General features: G+C 48.5%; 1 protein-coding gene across 1 annotated transcript; it reads left to right on the forward strand.

The window, feature by feature from the left end:
* Positions 1-2,926: 2,926 nt before the first annotated feature.
* On the forward strand, positions 2,927-18,021 carry tll (nuclear receptor subfamily 2 group E member tailless). Its single transcript, XM_077630121.1, has 8 exons — positions 2,927-3,024; positions 10,580-10,598; positions 11,780-11,921; positions 12,655-12,809; positions 14,542-14,667; positions 15,656-15,752; positions 16,406-16,555; positions 17,752-18,021. The coding sequence occupies exons 1-8, from the start codon at positions 2,927-2,929 to the stop codon at positions 18,018-18,020; spliced, it is 1,056 nt and encodes a 351-aa protein (XP_077486247.1). The 3' UTR covers position 18,021.
* Positions 18,022-18,433: the final 412 nt, after the last annotated feature.

The following is an 18,433-nucleotide window of genomic DNA, read 5'->3' on the forward strand; positions in this document are numbered from 1 at the left end:
GTGGAGCCTTTCATTCAAGGCAGAAAAGGCACGGTTCTTACAAAGACGGGAAAGGACACGCTTCCATCTTTCCTCGTTTTGATATTTTTTTTTTGTCTTTTCTTCTTAGTCTTCGAAGCACTTCCGCGGCTGCCTGAACTCGTTCAAAAGTTTCGCTCGTGCAGCGTTGTGAGCCAAAAAGAGAACAAAAGAAACTGAACAGGATGAGATGCTCGTCTCCTATGACGTGTGCTTAGCGAAGTTGTCTCACTGCGCGACAACAGGAGCGCGCAGACGGCCGCTTGGGGTGCGAGAGAAAGTGAGGCCGTACAGCGCTCGGTCGTGGGGATTCGATGGCCGTGCATTCTAATTTAGCTTACGATGATGCTGCGCTAGGCCATTTGCGAATCAGACGGCAAGGAAAAATGAATCTCCACGCTGTACAGGAGGCATTATGAACCGTCCAGTTCTGGTGTGCCGGTGTTTTGTCTTTAGTTCGCATCCAATAGAAGTGCAGCCAAACAGACTCCGCACAGGGAAGAACATACGCACACGAGGTTGATTAACTACTCAGTTTTATTCAAGCAAACAAGCACGTTTATAATGGGGATGAGGAAGATGAGTGTAACAGAAGGGCAGGTATGCTGCCCTATTACCCTCCTCTCCCCTATCCCCACTGTTTACTATATACGAGCTTGTTTGCTTCCGATAAAATTGAGTTGTTCACGAGCCTAATGCACATGTGTTCTTCTCTGCGCAGAGTCTCTTTGTTGGCTGAATACGACAGTTCACTTGTTTCATGCACCAACTATAGCTGAGAAACAGAAGCTCGTATGTACTTTTATGCGAAAAGTTGCGGCGCGGGAAGACAGGACAGGGTAGGGAGGAAACAGGAAACATGACTACGCTTCTGGCACGTACCCATGGGAAACATGGGTACTTATGCTTCCAGCGTTTTATTTGACATTGTGAACAACAACCAAATGGCCTACGAATCTACACTCGTATACTTCGGTCCCTCATTCTTCCTGCGGATTAAAACTGTTTTTCTTTTTGTTGACGATTACTATACGCCTGGCATACATGTGCTCCTTCGGGCAAACACCCACATCGTTTTCCTATTTTCGAATATTTTAGAGTGCGCCTGAGTACCGCGCATGTGAATAAGACTCAAGCGTTGCCGTGAAATGTATATATGTATAAAAACCAGCTGAAATGATCGCAGCATCACTGGTTGCAGTCAAAGAGAGAGCCTCCTTTTGAGAAACGATGCTTTCCGATGGTATTCAGAGAAATTTTAAAAGCAGCAGCAGAAGCCGCGTGCGGCAATCAAAATGGCGAATGTCGTGTGTCGAGAAAGAATGAAAGAATCGTAAGTGAACGTAACATGTTGTCGAAAAGAAAAAAAAATCTAAACGACCTCGCGGATTCCTGATGCTGCTATATGTCTCTCTTTCTGCGTTCTATATAAACGAGAAAGGCTTTTTGAGGCGTTGCGCATAAGGTGGTGGTGGTGGTGTGCCGTTACTTAAAAAAAGCATTGAAATAGCGAGACACCGAAGTCGCGTCGTAAATGAGGAATATAGGCTTCACGTATAGCAATAAACATGCCTCTATCGAGAGACGCGCCTTTCCCGTCCGACGCACGAAGGGGAGCTCAAAATCAAACGCCTCACCGACCGTCTTCGAGGAGAAAACGCGCTCGGAAATGATCTCACGCGAGGTATAGTGCACAGAAACCTAAAAAAAAAAGATCCCACATTTGATGCTCTACACCAAAAGACTTCCGAACGCGGTGTATCTCGCGCAGCTTGCACATAGCGAATCGTTCAGAAATGTAAAGCTGGGACCTTACGCAGTTAACCTACGGACCCCCAGAACGCGTATAGAACGCGTGAAAAGCAAGCACACGGAAACCTGTTTTGACTTCGGACTTTCATGGCTTCCAGATAGAAGACCGTGTCGCAACGTGTCGCGTGAGGAACGAGTGAAATAAATAAACCGTGTACGGCTTTCGTGCATGGTTGCTGTGTGCACGGAGCCGACACGCGGCGGTAGCATTATATACATAACGTTCGAAAATGAAAGCGCGTTTCAAATGTTTTTACTTCCGTTTTCTGAGCACGGAAACCCCGCATAGCTGCCAGGTTGACGAGTGACAAAAAGAGAGATGGGCGCACGGAATATATATGCAGCTCACGCGCGAACGAGCTGATGTCAGGGAAGGTTGCGACAACCTCCAACTAAATAAAGGTAGAACGCAGTTTTTCTTCGATATAAAGCGTTTTATTTTTGCTGCTTCTAACGGGACGCCGCGAAGTAGATGATTCGAATTTCACCCATGGTTGACAGTTTCATCCAGAGACATGCAACAGGGTTGAGGTCGTGATTGCGGCTCAAAATGTGCTGGGGCAAAAAAAAGAGCAGAAAAATAAATACAGCTTTATGCTTACACAAAAGGGAGAGGTTGGCGAAACGGGAATCGCTTGTGCGTTTTGTAGGCAGGATGTCTAGGTGGCAGTTAGTGCGTGGGCTAAGTACACCTGGCCGTTTCCGCCCTCAGAGGAGGTAGCGGGGCACGTGCGACGTTAAAGGCTCCCAGAACGGCGTTAACCTTCAGTTGCGCAGCTACAGGAAAATGGAGGAGAGGTGATCTGAGGGACACTGTGAAAGCTACAAATCGCGCCTGTCACTATTAGGGCCCATATATCTTCTTATAGGACGAAACCGTTGCGGCTTTTTTTCAAAAGCGTGTCGTGTTTTACGCTATACCCTTTAGGGAATGCAAAGGAACAAAAGCATTAAATAACATTGCGTGTGACAATACATGCCCCTTGCTTCTTCTCAACGCTAGCCCATTCCATGCAAATTGCATGAGACACTTATGGCCGACAGGGCCCTAACTTGACTCAAGCTATTTAAAAGTTGGAGCTTAGCGTCACTGCCAATGTTTCAACGCGCAGGTCGCATCCTGCTGGATATTCCTTGCAAGGTGTGCCTGGACCACTCGTCCGGAAAGCACTACGGAATCTTCGCTTGCGACGGGTGAGTCCACTGCTTCACGTGTCCTCTCGAAGCGTATGTCGGGATGTCTCCATGTCCTCAATGAGTCTTGTTGCCCTTGGCCTCTTTGTCTCCGCTTGCCTTTCACAAGTATATATTGTCTCCTTGGGTGCATTTGTTCCCATGTTACAGCCTATCCTGTACCGCTTACTTGAAAGCCTCGCGGGTCAAATTCACCTGGCATAATAATAAATATACACTCTAAACACATATTACCCTATATAGTTGTAAAATGGGAGTGAGCTGAGGTCTAGCCCACGTCCTTTCATGGGCGGAGTATGCTGCCCAAGACCTGGTGTAGATTTCCATCATTAAAAATACAGAATACTTGCGGCTGGCAACGCGAACGAATTTTCTCTTCAACACATGTTAAGTTCTAGCAGCTAGCACCCAAGTTGAGTTTCCCCCTTCAAGTGGTGATGAGAGGAAACACCTTGTTGATGATGAAATCGGGGTTTCTTGATGACCCGGTGGTTCTGACTCGCAAACATTCACGTTACTCGAAGAAAGGAGAAGGTTAACTATTTATTTACAACATAAATAAAACAAGAAGAAACAAAGCAAGGAGAAAACTATTTAAAACATGACTAAACCGTTGATCAGACGAATTTAGCCCTCGTTCAACACAGAGCGCTTGTTTTCAAACCCTCCGTCTTCGCCCTTAGCGGGGACAGCAGCCAATAAGATTACAAGTGACTCACCTCGCCAATCAGTGGTTAGGGAAAGGAAAATAAGGTTTCCGCCAACTAATCACAGATTGGGGAAAGAGTACTGATTAAACATTTGGGAAAGGAGAGGTTGCAATCAAATACACACACAACACAAACGCGACCACCTTTTACCACGGTACCCACGGCAAAGCCGTTACCACTTTCCTAACATTGTCATTTGTTTTCTCTTTCGCACACGCGACAAACGTATACCGACGAGACGATTATTCAAGTTGTTCACAGAACATTGAAAGAGAAGAAGACAGTCGTTACGGGAACAATGGGTATCATGGACACTCGGCTCGTTACCAGCCGCATCTCCTTCATTCCCAAAGCCTCGGCAACCCCTTGGCAACGCACACATGTCAACAGCTGTATCTGGTTAGGGCTCTTCCCGGCGGGTTATGCCCGTGACGAAGGAGTTGATAATATCGGACGTCCGCCGCAAGCAGGGGAGGCCGGGACGGGACGGGTCCCTTTGTTGGCGATTTCCGAGCGGCCTTCCTTGCAAACTCAAGACCAACGAGTTTGCGGAAAGGTCAGCGAACTCCACACCTCCCAACCAAGCCGTGATCCTGAAGCTCTCGACGTCAGTCTTTCGACGCAGCTTCACGTTTTCTCCTTTAGGACAAACAGCTCTTTAGCTTGTCCACCGACTTGTTCTTATCACCTTCCGTCAAATGCCTCGAGTAGTAAGACGTTGCGATCCTGTGTCGACTGCGCCGGTTGCGTTTCCCCCTTCAGGTGGTGATGAGAGGGAACACCTTGTTGATGATGAAATCGGGTTTCTTGATGACCCAGTGGTTCTGACTCGCAAACATTCACCTTACACGATGAAAGGAGAAGGTTAACTTTTTATTTACAACATGAATAAAATAAGAAGAAACAAAGCAAGCAGAAAACTATTCACATGACTAAACCGTTGATCAGACGAATTCAGCTCTCGTTCAACCCAGCGCGCTTGTTTCTAAACCCTCCGTCTTCGCCCTTAGCGGGGACAGCAGCCAATAAAATTACAAGCGACTCACCTCACCAATCAGTGGTTAGGGAAAGGAAAATAAGATTTCCGCCAAGTAATCACAGATTGGGGAAAGAGTACTGATTAAACAGTTGGGAAAGGAGAGGTTGAAATCAAATACACAAACAGCACAAACGCGACCACCCTTTAACATGGTACCGACTGCACAGCCGGTACTACTTTCCTAACATTGTCGTTTTGTTTTCGCTTTCGCACACGCGACAAACATATGCCGACCAGACGATCATTCAAGTTGTTCACAGAACATCAAAAGAGAAGAAGACAGTCGTTACGGGAACAATGGGTATCATGGACACTCGGCTCGTTACCAGCCGCATCTCCTTCATTCCCGAAGCCTCGGCAACCCCTTGGCAACGCACACATGTCAACACCTGTATCTGGTTAGGGCTCTTCCCGGCGGGTTATGCCCGTGACGGCGCGGAGTAGATAATATCGGACGTCCGCCGCAAGCAGGGGAGGCCGGGACGGGACGGGTTCCTTTGTTGGCGATTTCCGAGCGGCCTTCCTTGGAAACACAAGACCAACGAGTTTGCGGAAAGGTCAGCGAACTCCACAACCTGGGATGATTTTAACATAGGTTTCAACCTCCTCTATTTGATAACCTCTATACCTCCGGTACCACGTTTGAAAGCCTCCTTCCATTGCTAACTGCATCAGGTTACTATGTTTTGCTGTGGGAATGTGCGTCCTCGGCAAAGAGTAAGCATTCTCTATATTTAGTGGCCGCAGTTTTCTCAGGCATTTTGACAACATACTCTGCCCCTAATTAAAATAGAGTGCGCTAGGAGGCTGCTTACTCCATTTTTATTCTCATATAGGCTTGCTCGTTATTCAGTGTGCACTCACCTGCCCTGGGAGAATTGATCAGCCCCGATCCAGCCTTCTTCATCCAAAAGCTTTTGGATCATGAAGAGGCAGCTTTCACGGTGGCCTTTTTAGTTTTGTGAACGTATGGTATTAAATGTGCTCTGTGAGGTTTATCGCCCCATAGGGACACATGGACTATGAGGGACGCCGTGGTGTAAGTCTCCGGGCTAATTTTAACCACCTGGCAATCGTTAACATGCGCTGACATCGTATACAGTACACGGGTGTTTTTGCATCTCGCCTCCATCGAAGTGCGGCCGCCGCGGCAGGGGTACACGATCCCGCCACCTTGGCGTCAACAGCCGAACGGCAAAGCAACTGAGCCGCTGCAGCGCGTCGTGCTGTATTACAAAACATTTAAAAGAGGCTTTTAGCGCACCGGAGCTGTATTAGAGTTCACATATACTGGTTTACCGGAAGCCTGCTGCGCATGCGCAGTCAGGTGCCGTCTGGCCCCACCCATGCTACTGCGCTTTCGCGGGAGTTGTCAGGTAAACCGATATACATTGGGTTTGTAGGTCTCCACTGTGCTAAAAGCCTCCAATAGAGAGTTTTAGAATACAGAGACCTTATCAGTTAGGGGATTAGGGAAATAGCGGGGCGCCAGTGCGCAGGTTCAGGACCAACACCCCCCCCCCCCCCCCTTCGAGTTATTGTTCTGCGCATGCGTAATGGCGCCCTGCTATTTACCCAACCGATGTGGCCCCCAGTTCTAAAAGCCTCTAATGTCTTCAACCCGAAACGTAACCTTGATGACCAAAATGTTCTTCGATGCGTATAACCGCGCATATATACGAGTGATCGGCTATATGCATAGAAAACGGCAGAAATATAGATGATTGTCCTGAAAAGGCAGCTAAATTGTCTGGCATCGTTATACACAAGTGGAACAAACAGCGGTATTGAGGGGCGAACTATCTGACTTTCAGACCCTCTGTGTTGATTTCACAAGGTCCTCAGAATCAGAGCAGACAAACTTAAAGGAATGGGTAAGATTATCGCGCCCCTTCTGCGTCCCCACTGGTGAGGTCGGGGCGGCCCACCTTCTGTCCCCTGCCGCTCGGCGGTCGCTGTCTCCTGCCCGTGTGATTCGAGCGGGGCCGAGGCAAAAGCGCAAGGCAAGCCGAGAGCGGCCGCGCTACCGCAGCAGGGCATAATAGGCGCTGCACCCCGCCCTTCAGAAATCGGCGAGGACGGGGAACTGCGGGGAGGACGCTTGAATGCGCGGGGCGTTTGTGGATATTTGCGGACAGGCAGAGGCGCCACTGTCGCCTGCCTCAACGTGGCGGAGGGCGGCAGTCCGCGACGAGAGCTCACGACGAGAGCCCTCTGCGCTGCCATTCCTCCTTCCCTACATTTGAACAACCGAATTCCCTCTCTTTCGCTCGTCGAGCGTCACAGCAGGCGCGACGTTTGTACGCGGTCCAGCAGGGAGCCGCCGGGCGTACACGCGGAGCGCAGGCTTGATGACGGCCCTCGTCGAATGTGTGACCACGCGCCGTCCTTCTGGACTGCTTAATTTGACACAGGAAGCATTGCCAGTGCCTTGTGACGTCTTAGAAGGAGCCTTACCTGGGGCAGTGCAAACAGCTCAAGAGAAAAAAACTTGAAAATTCGAATCCCTTCGCAGCATTCGGAGTATTGTGTAAATTAGAGATCAGTGGCAGAGGCCCTTGTCCTACAGTGAACGTAGTTATGCGTAATGATGATGGCAACGTTCCGAACCGCTACAAAGTTCGGATATTTCCGATGGGCGTGAGGGAGACAGGCTGGTGAAAGAAAGTGCATGAAGGCTGACCACGAATTGTACCCCTTTGACGAACTTGTGTACTCGTTCACTCTCAGCACAAATACGCCTATGTTGAATTAGAAAATTAGCGCGCTCCATTTTAGGAGCAGGGTAACTGTATGCTGCCCGGGTTCCGGAGCAGATTTAGTTCACTGAATATACGGCATGCCTACTCTTAGCAACGGAGGTATGTTCCCACTGCAAAGCAGAGTAACTCGGGGATGAGGCTTTTAAAATCGGCACCGGATGTCTTGAGGTTATCAAAAGACGAGGTTGAAGCTTCGGATAAAATCTTCGTAATCTAGAACTTCGCATGTTTTCAAGAGGGAAATTGTTTCCATTGCCAACCGTAAGTACTGAAGATTCTTAGTGATGGAAGATTGCCCCTGGGGTTGGGAAACACGCTCTGCCCTCTAAATGGAGGGCGCTACGGACAGCTTAATCCCTTATTACTCCATACGTGTTTATAGTGTACATGTGGATTGACGGGAGTATGAGATTCGGAGCAAAAGGCGGAGAAGAAAATCTAGTCCATCGTGTCTGATTTACTCGTGAAACGTAAGCGACAACATGGCGTGTTAATGGGCAATTTTCATAAATGGCAGTAGCGCTGTGGGTCCGTTCTTCGTCGACAGACGAAAGCGAAATCCACGATCCTGTATTCGAGGCTGCAAGTGTCGCGAATATCCGCACAACGACCCCAGAATGTTGGCCAGCCCACTGAAAAGAGGTCGCCGCACAGGGAACGATGACCAAAGTGGGCGTAATGGTGCCTCCAGATATACTCAAGACACAATGACACTTCTAACGTGTCAAGTCGCAAAAGGAAATGTTGAAATGTCGAGTTCGTATAGCTTTTAATTAATGCATGAACTATCTTGTAATCAGTGCAATGTAAGCGCGTCCTTATTCCACCTCAGTCAATCGTAGTCTTCCTTATTTTTGCGGCCTATTTTTTGCCGCATAGTTCGGATTTCTTTGCCCACGACTGCATGATAGTAGGCCCCTTTCTTGCTTATCACTACTGTACACCAACAAAGCAATGAACTCGCGGTAAACAGCGTGACAGCGCTCGGTTACAAACGGACCGTTTTGTCCTAATCGTAAAAACAAACTCAGAGCAAAGCATAGATAAACGTTGTATTGTACGAGGATACGAGGGTACGAGGATATTCAGCTTACTTTAGCACTTGTGCGCGCCGCTGTTGAAACAGCTTTCATTCTTTAGGCGTGCACAACTAAACGATCTTCAACTGCTACCTACATCCTCAACACGTGGTAGTGGCGAGAGCAGGGAGCCTAAATGTTAGCCACGGGTGCCCCTGCACCTTAGAGAGGTGCCTGATACCGTTTACAGCGCTAGCGCGAGGTCTGCTTTGTCGCCAACGAGCGAGGCGAGGCGCCTGTGCGGCACGAAAACTGCCCATCTATATAATCGAGCCCACGCAGGGGCGCTTCACCTCAAAGGCGTGAAGCGAGCGTACGAAGTGGCATGAAGAGTATAGCGCGAGCTCACCGCGGGTGGTGAGGGAGCAGCTTGTACCGAGCGGTACAGTATGGAAACTCCAGCTGCGCTTAAACGTAACCCACATGGATACAGGGTATTCCTGAACGCTACGGACTGTACAACCCACTTTTACGCGGCGATATTCATTGTTTCATTTATGTTTTCTTTTTTCTTCAGAGTTCCGAATCTTTCGGTATAACCTCCTCGTTGTATCTATACGACGGGGTCGTTTTCAGCAGCGGAGCGCTTGAGTGCGCGAGGAGCTAAGTCGGCGGAGGCGGGCGCGTTTTTGTGCAGCCATTTCCCGTCAGGTTCAGCGAAGCCGCGTGCGTGAAGAAACACACCCTCGGTAAATAGTTGTGTGCAGCAGCAGGTCAGCTCGTGGAGCTTAAAGACGTCGATACGATCGTGTTTCGCCACTATATATATACGCAGTGTCTGGTCGCTTCGCCTTGCTTAGAGACAGCGATGGCAAACATAACAGGAACGGTGAAACCAGCGTTGGATAACTCACACCGCCTGCAGAGCACTCCGGCGTATATACATCAACTGCACCGAATTATCCGAAAAACAGCGTGCACCCTGGTGCGCCGCTGGCTGTGGGGGGTGAACGGGATTGGCATAATTGCGCAGCTTGGCATAATAATACCCGGGACGCTCTCGCTGGGCCATTCGCCGGGTTAGAAGAGGGAGCGTGAATGGGGAAAGAGGGCGAAGGGTGGCGAAGGGAACCATTTTATCTGGCTCCTGGTGACGGCGACTGCGAGTGACATATGGCGCGGCGTCATTGTCGGCTGTCGCAGTGGCGCTTATAAGTCGGTGCTGCATTGGCTAGTTGATTTTTTCTTTCTAATATTCTTCTCCCGGTTTAATGCGAAAGAGACACTTATGTATACATGACCGGATAGCGTCAGCGTTGCAGGTATATAGGCAGAGTGTCCTTCTTTGTGAATTAGATGGGCTCAAACGCGTGCATATAAATGCATGCAAATTGTATTACTATGTGCTTCAAGAGCAGCGTACTGTTTGATCAAACTCCCGTCTACGGCGAGAACTAATTCAATTGAACGACGTTTATAGCTGAAATAATATCAGTACTGAACACGGCTGCAGTTTCTTTTTATTATCCTATGCTAGTGATGGGATTTTTCAATTATGCAGCGTGTTTCAATAGTTGTGTAACTTATTTATGTGCTATGTAGCATCCAGAGCGCAGCACGGAGTTAAACCTTTCGTGTGCATTCTTCATAAAGCTCAAGTTTTTCTTTCACCACTAGCGTGAGTGCTGCAGCATTGAAGTGAGAGGTATAACACATATCTTGATCGTCTGTAAACATATATGGTGGTCTGTGCACACTGAGTGGTCAACAGACGGCCTCGCATTGCAACAACGGCTTGTACTTTACCTTTCGCCGGCAAGGCCTTTCTGTGAAACCTATGAATTCATGCATACATAGCTACAGAGGCTACCAGACGAGTTTGCCGTACTCGTTGATGGTCACCCCCCAAAAGAGATCTTCATGTTATCCGAGCATATACCTATACTTAATAAGTTGTAAAGTGCCGTGTCTCTTGCGCGACTGGTCGTTACGTGACTGACATTTGCTGTTGTTTCTTTTTTGCAGATGTGCGGGATTCTTCAAGGTGAGCCTTTTTTACGACTCTCTCTCTGCATGCTCTAAAAAGCCACTAAGGACAACTCCGTTGAAATTTAGTTCTTAGTAAAAATCGATTCAATGTCTCTTTCTGAGTGTATAGAAGAGAGAAGGCAGGAAGATGGGTTTCTTACAACAAAAACGATGTGCAGAAGGGAGGGAGGAGCTATAGGGCGCTCAGACGACGTTTCGACAAGAGGACCCTTCTTCGCATGGGCCCACACGAAGACAAGTTTTCTTCTTGTCTGAACTTTGGCTAGTACTCTGAGGCTCCCACCGTCTCTTGTTCACTTTGTGTTGTCTTTCTGAGTGTATGAGTGTGTAGTTGCTTGTTCGGGAGCAAAAAGACGCATCTATTGTTGAGAAAGTTGCGTAAAGAAAGATGTTCCCACCAATCGGTTCAAACCCTTCACATGTGCGCCGACAAGGATACTGTGATCACTGTTTTGAAATGAATAGAAACTTAGCCCAGCCTCTGAGATCGGCGCCCCAAGAACTGTGCGGACTGTATCCCAGTTTCCTTGCGAAAAATGGGCATTTTTTGAGGATGCCTGCATTTTCTTTTCTAGCATTTTCTATGCTTTTTTAAAGCTGCGTTTTCATTAAAGGTAGCGTCCTTTTCCTTACGAAGCGGTAATCTATGGATACAGGCCTACTTCAAATTTTTCGCAGTTTTCGTTTAAGAGGTACAAACAGGCACAGCAGGGATCTTTCTGATTGAGATCACCGGCTTACCCGTCCCCTCTATTACTCACTTCTGCCGTCTTTATGGCAGTGCACCGGTCCTCTTTCTGCTTATCACCCTTCTCCCTATTTGTGCCAATCATTCATTCTATTGTGTTGAGTGATCCTGTCCAAATAAGAGTGCACCTGCCTTTACTGCTCGTACACTATGATTATTAATAATTAATAATAAAGAAACGTGTTTGTGAGCGTGAAGAAGGGTCACGCCATATCCATTGTCAATACACAATTTGTCGTCGTTGCAAGGGGATGTCTAACGATTGCCGGCAACTGTTCCGGACGTCTAACAATACATTGTGCTTAATTTGTGTGAACTAGAAAACCACAGGACTGTGGTGTTTGGCAAAACTGATGTCCGGAATATGCAAGCATACGCGCAATACAGAACTGAACAAAAACATCCCATGATTCTCTGCCCCCGTGCAGCGCTCCATCCGTCGCAACCGGCAGTACGTGTGCAAGGCACGGGGCGCGGCGGCCAACGGGTGCCCGGTGGACAAGACACACCGTAACCAGTGCCGCGCCTGCCGCCTGCGCAAGTGCCTCGAGGCAGGCATGAACAGAGAAGGTGAGAAGACAAGGGCCTTGCGTGGGAGCAAGAACTGGTATCGCCAACGAACAGTTGGCGCGGGGATATGCAACTCATTGGATCACCTCCATCATAAAGGTTCAGTACACAAAGGGACATAGTCCTGTCTCACTGACCTTTGATCAGGATTCTCCTGCTTCCCGCCGCGGTCGATTATGTCGACAAATATTGTCACATGATCTTCCCATCTGATTCCCTGTCGCCCCCGCCCCGTTTCCCTTCACGTAGCGCCAACTGTTCTGCCTTACAGAACGATCAGCTTTGTTCTGCGTATTCCATACTGTGCAGAATTAAATTTCCTTCTACTTTCAAGTCTGTAGAATTGCCCAGAAAGCGTGCGATACCAAAGTAATAAAGCCTTCAACTGCCATAGTCCGAGAGCTTTGACTGTTTCGGAGAATTATAAGTGAATATCTTGTTGTAAATTAGCTTCACAATGGCAGAGTAACGCGTGTTGCTCAGCGAGCTGAACCGAGACCTAGGATTTCAGCCTGGATCAACTATCCGATTGAGAACAATATAACGCAAAACGGCGTCTCCTATGTTCACGTGCAATCACAGGTCCTTTGCTGCAGTGTCTGCTTTGTATGTTTTAAATTTACAGTGACTTTGCCAATGGCATGCTGGATGATACGGCAGCTTAGCGACGTTGGCTTGCAGCAAGTTATAATGCGGGCTTGTCTTCAGGACTGTATCGCCTTCTCTCACGCAGCCGTGCAACACGAGCGCGGTCCTCGCAACTCAACGCTTCGCCGACAGGTGGCGTTGTATCTAAAGGAAGGCGGACTGCGGCCCGCAGGCCTCGTGCCCCCGGGACCCTCAGCCGCACTGACACCTGGCGGGGCGGCTGGCGTTCTGGGCGCCGGCGCCGCTGGTGCCGCGGCGGGAGCCGGCAGCCCGTTCGCTGCCTTGCATCCGGCGTTCCTGGGCTCCGCGGGAGCGACTCCCGAAGCCGCGTGCGCCGCTGCGGCTGCCGCGTTGTACACGGCGCCGGCGCTGCGGCCGCTGCCCGGAGTGGGATTGTGCCACCCGACGCCCAAGGTAAGGAACGGGGGTTCAGGTGTCATCCGTTGGACGAGTTGAACGGTTTCGCTTGCCGTAAGTGAGCTTACTCAATTGCAGGAGTTTCATTTCAGGTTAGAAAAATTATGAAACGACTATTAATCGGATAAAAAGCTATTCAGTCGTTATACTCCGCACGCTAAACGAAATTAGATTGCTTTTGAAGAAAGGAAATTGCGCGCTAAATGTCTCGCTTCTCGGTGGACACCTCTACCGCACCGTGAAGGAAGGGATGAAAGAGGGAATGAAAGAAGGAAGATATAAAGAGGTGCCGTAGTGGAGGGCGCCGGAATAATTTCGACCACTTGGGGTCTTTAACTTGCACTGACATCGCACAGCAACTGTCGTCTTTTTCATTTCGCCTCCATCGAAGTGCGGCCGCCGCGGCCGGGTTCGGACCCGGGTACACCGGCTCATTAGCGCCATCGTGCATATGCGAACCAAGATTCCCAAAAGTTGCCATTTCTCTGTTTTAAATCGCGATGCTGTAATAATAAAAAAAACATGCAAGGGGGTGGGGGCGGTTTTGTCGATGATGCGATATAGATAAGATGCGCTGAATTCATTATGTCAGCAAAGCTACTACTGGAGCCAGTTGGTTGATCATTTTGCGAAAGTCTGAGCTAAAAGCGACACAAGAAGACAACACTTGTAACAACACTTGCGCTTGCGTCGCTTTTAGCGCATACGTTCGCAAAAAAAAAAATTCATAATGTCCTCTTGCCGAATTGACCAAACGCCGTCACGGAAGGATCAAATGGATTTCACTTGGGCCGTCGCTGTGAAGCTGCATTTAGTCGCGTAGTATATGCTCACAGTAAAGACTAAAGAAAGCGGTTTGAGCGCCGAGAGGCGATGTAACAATATAAGCACATGGCTAAAGCGTCGCAGGACCCGCGGCAGTCGTTGCAAGCGAACACGATGAAGTGCACATGTAAGGGATTCGTTTTTGCTGTAACAGTTCGTTTTGGCTGTAGTGCAGTTGAGGTCGGGGCTTTTGTCGGCGCCAGTTAGCATCGCCTTCAACAATACTGCTGGGAACGGCGACACCCTTAACGAAGACTGCCGTAGGGAAAGAATAAAATTTTTTACCGACGAAGAAGATTTAAGTCGCAACATTGTTTCAGTCAGTGCTCGAAGATGTAAAAATGCCAGATTTTGCGATGGAGGCGAAAGCTATAGGCGCTCACTCCGATTTCCGCTGTGAGTAGCGTAAGGAGATCTGGGACGACTGTACACGCCGTCTGAGTCTATGAAAAGGCTCGTAATTGCTCCCCAGTGTCAGCGTTTTCACAGCAGGGATGAAACTGATTTCCTTCTCACGTTTGTTGTCAGAGACGGGAAACAAAGCTGCTGTTCTGAGTGTAACGTGCGCAGAATATTAAAGCAGACGATGTTTGCGTTTCACTAATGGAGTTAGCCAGCCAACGACCACATTGCTGCATTTATAAGGCGAAAAAACTTGGAAGCTGCGCTTTGCATTGGGCTCGTCACTTTCGCATACCTGTGCTTAGGACGCCAACTTGCGCATGCGCAGTACCCGCACGAAGTCCTGGCTTCGTTCCCGGATACCATCTGCGAGTCGGCCGCCCGACTGCTCTTCATGAACGTCAAGTGGATGAAGACAGTCGCCGCACTCACCGTTCTGCCAATGAGAGATCAGGTGGGAGGGGCTTGTCTGCCTTTTGCGCTTTTTTACCTGCCTGGCGCGCCGCTGTGAGACTTCGCGGAGAGAGTATCGATCGGACTGCCGCGCCGGCGAGGAAGCTCCACCTCTCTGCTTCCAGTCACTCGGTGTTTAAACTTAGTGCTAACGTAGGAAGCGAAAAGTACTGCGCTTGCTATCCAAGGTGATTGATTCTGGCTGAAGGTGGCGCAAAGAGCTATGTCACGCTCGAGCGCTCCGTGATATACCTTTGTTGCGGAAACAAAACAAAGAATTCGTCACTGTGCCGACTGAGGACACCGGAAGGAATCTTTAAGCTTAGTTTCCTAGCTTTCCTTTTCACCTCTCGGAGTATCAACTTATGATAATGAATCGTTAGAATAATCATCGCGGACGAGTGATGATTTGCATTCGATGTAGCAGTGGTCGGCAACGCAATATTCACGGCGATAAGTATAGCATGGCGAGATGCTCTGTACAGTACATCCTGCAGCTTCTGGCAGTGGAATGGGAAAATAATGTTTAATACACTCCCCCCTCCCCCTCTCAGCTGGTCCGCGTATCATGAGAAGTTTTTTTTTATATTGGGAAGGAGATGGCATTTTAATTTCTGGTGGATACGGTGGCCAGTGCACAGAATTCCCCGCCAAGTGTTGTAAAATAATAGATTCGAATTGTTTTTCCAATTGGTTTTTCGGAGAGAAAAAATACACCCCACCGCAACTGCGGCATCTGATTGGGCCTGCCAGTGGCATCTAAAGTATGGCCACAAGAAGAGAGGAAGCACAGAAACGGCGGCGCAGAAATGGCTGCATGCTCTGGTATCTTTTTGCGGCTTCGCCTATGTTTCATTCCTCCGTGCTCCTTTTTTCCCTCCAGGTGGCGAAATTTACGTGCAGTTCTTTGTAACGGCTGCGCAGTTCGCACTTTGTATTTCACTGTCGCTTAATTCACGTTTCTCATTTTATTCTTGTCGTCGCTGCAGCTGCTTCTGTTGGAAGAAGGTTGGCGGGAGCTGTTTGTCCTCTCAGCCGCCCAGTTCCTTCTCCCCCTCGAGGTGGCGCCATTGCTCGCAGCCGCTGGTAAGAAAGAACACAGCATCACATTTATATATGTATAGCATTCGAGAGGAGTGAAAGTGCAATCATAAGCATGCATCACGAATTTTTTTCTTATGGTAGTAAAACATTATAAGACTAGGGGAGACATGTACTCCTTTTGCCAAAAGTAACCGAGCGACAGGTTTTTGCTTCTCAACCGTGTAAGGGAGCCTTTGGGGAAGCCCTAAATACTGAAAAGCGTTAAAACGCGTGGACAGGGGCTCACCTTGCTTTGCACAGATTAAGAGCTTAAGAGCTGCCACAAGTGCTTCGCTACGCGGCTAATAAATAAACCACCGCTGCCCGGTTACTTTTGGCAAAGACGGTACCTCACCTAACACCGTTATAATGTAAAACAACTAGGCCCCTCAGTTTTCTATGTAAACTGGGAAAAAATACAAGACCCGAAACGATGCTTAGGCTCCTTTCTGGACTTTGTTCTCGCTGTAACATCAATGCTTATGTGGCAGAGAAGTGCATGCAAGGAGCCCTGCCGGAAGTTAGGTCACATTTTGACATGTAAACGTCAACGTTCAGTTCGCCCTGCTATTTTTTCGTATGAAATGTTTCTCGCTGAAGCAGCGTGCTGATGCATTATGTGTGAAAAGTAACCGCTTTTGTCCTCATGTGCGCAGGCCTCGGGTCGGAGCCATCGTCGTCGGAGCGCGTGGTTTCTCTGATGGCGGAGATTAGAAACTTCCAGGATATCATCTCTAAATTCAAGGACATGCAAGTGGACCCTACGGAATACGCGTGTGTCAAGGCGATCCTGCTGTTCAAAACATGTACGTATTCAGTGCAGCGTGCTCATGGGCGAGGTATACATGCGGTGTTCGAAGTGCTGCGTGTTTTGTGCTGATACGAAGTGTTGCATGTCATGCACGTAGTTCTTGCTCGCGCCAACTACCACTGAACAGATTTCTCAGGGCACGTGCGTGCAACTGCGCGGCATTGTTTGCGTCGGGGTGAGCTATTAAGGTTTAAGCGGGGAGTAATGACAATTGAGAAAAGAGGTATTGTATGCACTACTCGTTTGTAGGGCGTGCAAAGTAATGTGTGCAAGTGCACTAAGACATAGGAAGCAACGGCAAAGTATTTGACGGGCGCAGAAGAACAAATATGAATTGCATAATGTCGCAAACGCTTTATTTTCGATCCATAGAGTTGATATATGTAATGCTTGTGACGAGCACTACTTCACATAATGGAGGAAAAACGCTAAGGCGCCCGTGTGCTGTGCGATGTCAGTGCACGTTAAAGATCCCCAGGTGGTCGAAATTATTCCGGTGCTCTCCACTACGGCACCTCTTCCTTTCTTCTGTCACTCCCTCCGTTATCCCTTCCCTTACGGCGCGGTTCAGGTGTCCAACGATATATGAGACAGATACTGCGCCATTTTCTTTCACCAAAAACCAATTATTATTATTATTACTAATATCTTACATTTTTTAAAAAGGGTGCGAGCGGCTAACGTAATGCAGGTTCGGCCGGACCACTTTCAGGGTGCCTACTTTTTTTCTAAAGCTCGTACGAATGGGGGATGCTAAGTTTGGGTTCCCTGTTCTAAAACTTCTTGCCAACCCAGCATGTGACTTTTTATGAGATCATACTACGCGCATCAGTAATATTCTGCACGCATGCATGGTGTGCGGGATTCTATAGAGTGTTCATTATATAGCATTCGTGAAACCGAGCTCTCTTCCTTGTACGCATGTACAGACAATGAGGCATACTTAACATGCGCGAAGACTTACAAGTTAGCCAAAATTGCGATATCCGTATACTTGCTAACGTACCAGTACAAATGAAGCGGTTGACATGTCAAAATCTACTAGGAAACATTCGTTTATTTTTTGCGGCATGCACTTAGGGTATATGGTGTATGCACATATGAGTTTATGTAATCGCACATAGTATGACTCGTTCAATGAAAACCTGACGGTTGACTTCACCTGCTGCTCGTTCCCGCCCACACGTGCAGCCTTTCAGGACCAGACGTCGGAGTCCCGCAGCCTCAGGGACGTCCGGGCCGTGGCTGCCCTGCAGGACCAGGCGCAACTGACGCTGTCTCGGTACATCCAGACGGCGTACCCGTCTCAGCCGTTCCGCTTCGGCAAGCTGCTGCTGTCTCTGCCCTGCCTCCGAACCGTGTCGCCCCTGGCAATCGAGGAAGTGTTCTTCCGAAAGACCATCGGCACCATACCCATCGAGAGGCTGCTCTGCGACATGTACAAGTCGGGGAACTTCTGAAACGGCCATGGTACGCGCACAACCATGCATGGCTGTCGCCTTGAACTGCCCTTACAAAAACTTCTTAAGACAGTCTACCGAATGTCGATAGACTTCTGTCTATAAAGTCTATAGACTTTCTATAGACAAACTATAGAAAACAGTCTATATGCAGTACGAATTCTGTAGACAATCTACAGATTTATGATCATACACTTTTAGTAGACTTTTGTTTATAGACAGTCTCTAGACTATGAAAAGAAAAAATAAATATCAATAGGAAGGCAATAAAGTCTATAAGAAATCTATATACTGTATATAGACCATTTTTATAAGGGTGGAGTTCTTGTTCGTACCGTTGTCACAAAATTCGGCGCATTTTCTAAAAAAAACCGGCACCGCGCCTAAGCAATCGCGCCCGCGCGCGGTAAAGT

The sequence above is a fragment of the Amblyomma americanum genome, chromosome 7 (genome assembly GCF_052857255.1).
Source record: "Amblyomma americanum isolate KBUSLIRL-KWMA chromosome 7, ASM5285725v1, whole genome shotgun sequence".
Lineage (NCBI taxonomy): Eukaryota > Metazoa > Arthropoda > Arachnida > Ixodida > Ixodidae > Amblyomma > Amblyomma americanum.